This window comes from Populus euphratica, unplaced genomic scaffold (assembly GCF_000495115.2).
Source record: "Populus euphratica unplaced genomic scaffold, PopEup_1.0 scaffold385.1, whole genome shotgun sequence".
NCBI classification, from domain to species: domain Eukaryota; kingdom Viridiplantae; phylum Streptophyta; class Magnoliopsida; order Malpighiales; family Salicaceae; genus Populus; species Populus euphratica.
In genome coordinates, this window is record NW_011500276.1 from 208,719 (window position 1) to 212,554 (window position 3,836).

Sequence of the window (3,836 nt, forward strand, 5' to 3'; positions counted from 1 at the left end):
TTTTTTTGACCTATCTCCAACATTTTACTCAAAAACCTCACAACTTCTTCGCGTCTTACATTCTTTAACTTCTTCATCTGACTGGTCCCCAACAACTCTTTCGTACAAATTTTCTTCATGAATTTCCAGTAATCCCCATACGGGGCATTGAAAAAGCTTGTTGAGCTTCCAAATAGTAAACTATCTTCAAAAGGGGATTTTATTCTAGAGGTAAAATGGACATCTAGTGCTTTGAAGATTTCCGTGGCTAGTGGAGCGGATGAGACAAGAACAGCAGGATATGTGGCCAAACGGAGATAGAGGAGAGGGCCATATTTATTGTTGAGAGCATGGAATCCTTTGTATGCTACTGGGGTTAATAAATGGAGGTGGCCGATCAAAGGAAGTGTGGGTGGGGTTGGAGGGGGGCAATAACCGGCAGGTTTCTTGCCGGGCCTCTTGAAGATGAATTGAAGAAAGACTGTGATAACCCATAGTACAAAGATGGCTAGGACATATTGGATGGTGATCATGGTGGCCGCTTAGAGAAATCGAGCTGACATGCAATTGGTGAGTATGTGTTTTGAACTATGTTCTTATGTATTTATAGCCAACTCTGCCCTTTACCCAAGCGTTGCATGGGTGGGCAAGTAAGGATGAATAGCGATTTCTTAGGAAAATAAAAAAGATGAATTAGCTTAATTTGTTTTTAAATATTACATATTAAGATTTGATCTAGAATTGAATGGTGAATGCATACGATGTTAAACTATTGATTTGACTATATATTTTGTGATAAATTAAGTTCTTCGAAAGAACCGAAGATAGTGAAGCCTGTACCGTGATAAAAAAATGTAAGTAAAGTACGCAACACTTCTAAACTCGAAGAAGACAGCAGATGATCACAATTTTTTTTTTCTTCTTCTTCTTCTTCTCCTTATTTTTTTTTCAAGATTAACATTTTAAAAAAAATATTTTTTAATTAAAAAAGAATGCATCAAATCGATGCATAGTTTAGAAAAAAAAACTAATCAACCCTTATACCAATAAAAAAAAACACATCTATTGAAATTTTAAGTGATGATTTTGGAGAAGATTATTTAATTATGATTATTTTCTTAAGTTAACCAGGAAAGTTCCTATTCAAACAAATAGGATGATTTGCACCTGGGCTAGTCAATACAGTACTTCAAACAAAGCAATCTTTGAATAATAAATGATGTGATTGCCTGAAATATATGTTATATTAAAATAATATATTTTTTAATTTTTTTAAATTATTTTTAATATCAATTTATCAAAATTATTTAAACATAAAAAAATTAACAAAAAAATTTCAAACTTCAAAAAAAATATAATTTTAATTACATTTTTAAAAGAACCGAAGATAGTGAAGCCTGTACCGTGATAAAAAAATGTAAGTAAAGTACGCAACACTTCTAAACTCGAAGAAGACAGCAGATGATCACAATTTTTTTTTTCTTTTTCTTCTTCTTCTTCTTATTTTTTTTTCAAGATTAACATTTAAAAAAAAAAATTAATTAAAAAAGAATGCATCAAATCGATGCATAGTTTAGAAAAAAAACTAATCAACCCTTATACCAATAAAAAAAAAAACACATCTATTGAAATTTTAAGTGATGATTTTGGAGAAGATTATTTAATTATGATTATTTTCTTAAGTTAACCAGGAAAGTTCCTATTCAAACAAATAGGATGATTTGCACCTGGGCTAGTCAATACAGTACTTCAAACAAAGCAATCTTTGAATAATAAATGATGTGATTGCCTGAAATATATGTTATATTAAAATAATATATTTTTTAATTTTTTTAAATTATTTTTAATATCAATTTATCAAAATTATTTAAACATAAAAAAATTAACAAAAAAATTTCAAACTTCAAAAAAAATATAATTTTAATTACATTTTTAAATAAAAAAAGTCATATTTCTTAACACTCCTACTGATATATAATTTTAATTGAAGAGATTAGTCTAAAATGTCATGTCTTTGCAGTAACATGACTCTCCACTTGTATTTCTTAATTTTCCATATATAAAACATATTTGAATTTTTGAAATTCATGCCATCATTGTTGACAATAATATTTAACAAAGATAATTTTAAGAGTTGTAATTGATTAAGTTTTGAATTTATTTTTTAGAAATTATTAATTCAAATTTCATAAATTTTAGAGTTACTAAAAATTTATATTGTCATTAATTTCAAGACTCGTAGGATTAGCCGAGATGTGTGCAAGTTAACTCGAATACCTACATTAATAAAAATAAATAAAAAATAATTGACAAAATTTAAAATTTAAACTTTTGTTTTTAAATAAAATAAACAACAAAGAATGAAAAATTACTATTTTTTTAACATAAGGAGGGCTAGGATCGAATAAATGATAATAAGACGGGGTTAAACAATGGTTTTTACCTAAATTTAATTTTTAATTTTTCAAGAACAAGATTTTATTTATTTTACCTTAAATAGCTATCAATTAACAGCTTTTTACAGGATTTTTTTTTGATTTGTTGGGATCGTTAGCATGTTTTATATTTTTATTTGAAATCAAATTTAACTACTAATCTTTCTAATTAGTTCATTTTTTTTCATATTTGCATCAATTATATTATTATTATTATTATTATTATTATTATTATTATTATTATTATTATTATTATTTTCTCCATAACATGATACAACGCGAGTAGAATATCCACATATAAATTATCTTAGCTTCCTGTTATACATTAAAATTGACCAAAAAAACATGCAAAACTTGATTGCAAACTAGATTTTTGTATTTGAATGTTAATGATGAATGAAAGATATAAAAAATCAACATGGTATGAAAGTCTTAAAATAAAAAATGAATAGGTACTTACGAGAATTTATATATATTAAATAAGGTAAGATAATAGTTAATGAAAATTATCTTAAATTTTTCTATATAAAGAAGAAAGCAAGACAACCGAGAACAAATTGAACAACTCAACAAAACAACAAAAATTAGTTAATTTCTTTGTAGAAAAAATAGTTGTACGAGAGATTAAAATAGTTTAATTTGTTTTTTTTTCTCTTTTTCTTTCCGGGAGGGATCGTCCAAGTGGTTAACAACTTTAATGGATTGACTTATTCCTTAGGATTGTCTTATTCCTTGAGTTTTTAGGTTTAGATATATTGGTGAAGAATTTATTTAATTTTTCATTGTTAAAAGAAACCAGCGCTGCACCACCTTTAGTGTCTACATTCTTCGCGCTCACAGAAAAGGCCACCAGCCCTATCCAGCAACACTGAATCGTGATGGATCTTTGACTAGATGATGTTAATTTGGGGATCTTGAAGGTGGATATTAAGGAATTATAAAATGCTAATTAATAAGAATAATGGCAACAGGTTTACTTGGAGATGGTGCTTGCTTTGAATGGTTTTCTAAATCCAAAAAATCCTGAACTCTTTTGTTAATTTCGTCAAGATGCATAGAAGTTTTAGAGATTGGATTTTTTACTATTTGTTTTGTTGTGTTTGATCTGTAGAAAACTATGGGTGGGGATTATATTCTACTTGAGAGAAGATGGAAGTCAGAGTAGAAAAGAATTACAATAATAGGAGTACGTACTATCACGGTTCTTGCCCTTGTTCAGGCACACATTCTAGGTTAGGGTAACCTTTCCATTACTGAAAGTTGAAAGTTAAGTAATGTACGTCACCAGATCGCTACCATGATGACTTCAAATCTTTGACTCCCTTTGTTTATTTATTTTTTTTATTTTTTACTGAAAGTTAGTTAATTATTGGGTTATGATTAATATTGGATCTCCTCCAGTGGATTTTGACAGTTGAAAAA

General features: G+C 27.8%; 1 protein-coding gene across 1 annotated transcript in view; it reads right to left on the reverse strand.

Annotated features, from left to right (window-relative positions):
• Positions 1-532, reverse strand: part of LOC105113064 (cytochrome P450 705A5-like) — a 27,575-nt gene extending 27,043 nt beyond the window's left edge. The window contains exon 1 of the mRNA XM_011009065.1: positions 11-532. Within this exon, the coding sequence (XP_011007367.1) occupies positions 11-512 (502 nt within the window). The 5' untranslated portion in view covers positions 513-532. The remainder of the gene's footprint in view (positions 1-10) is intronic.
• Between the last annotated feature and the right edge of the window lie 3,304 nt (positions 533-3,836).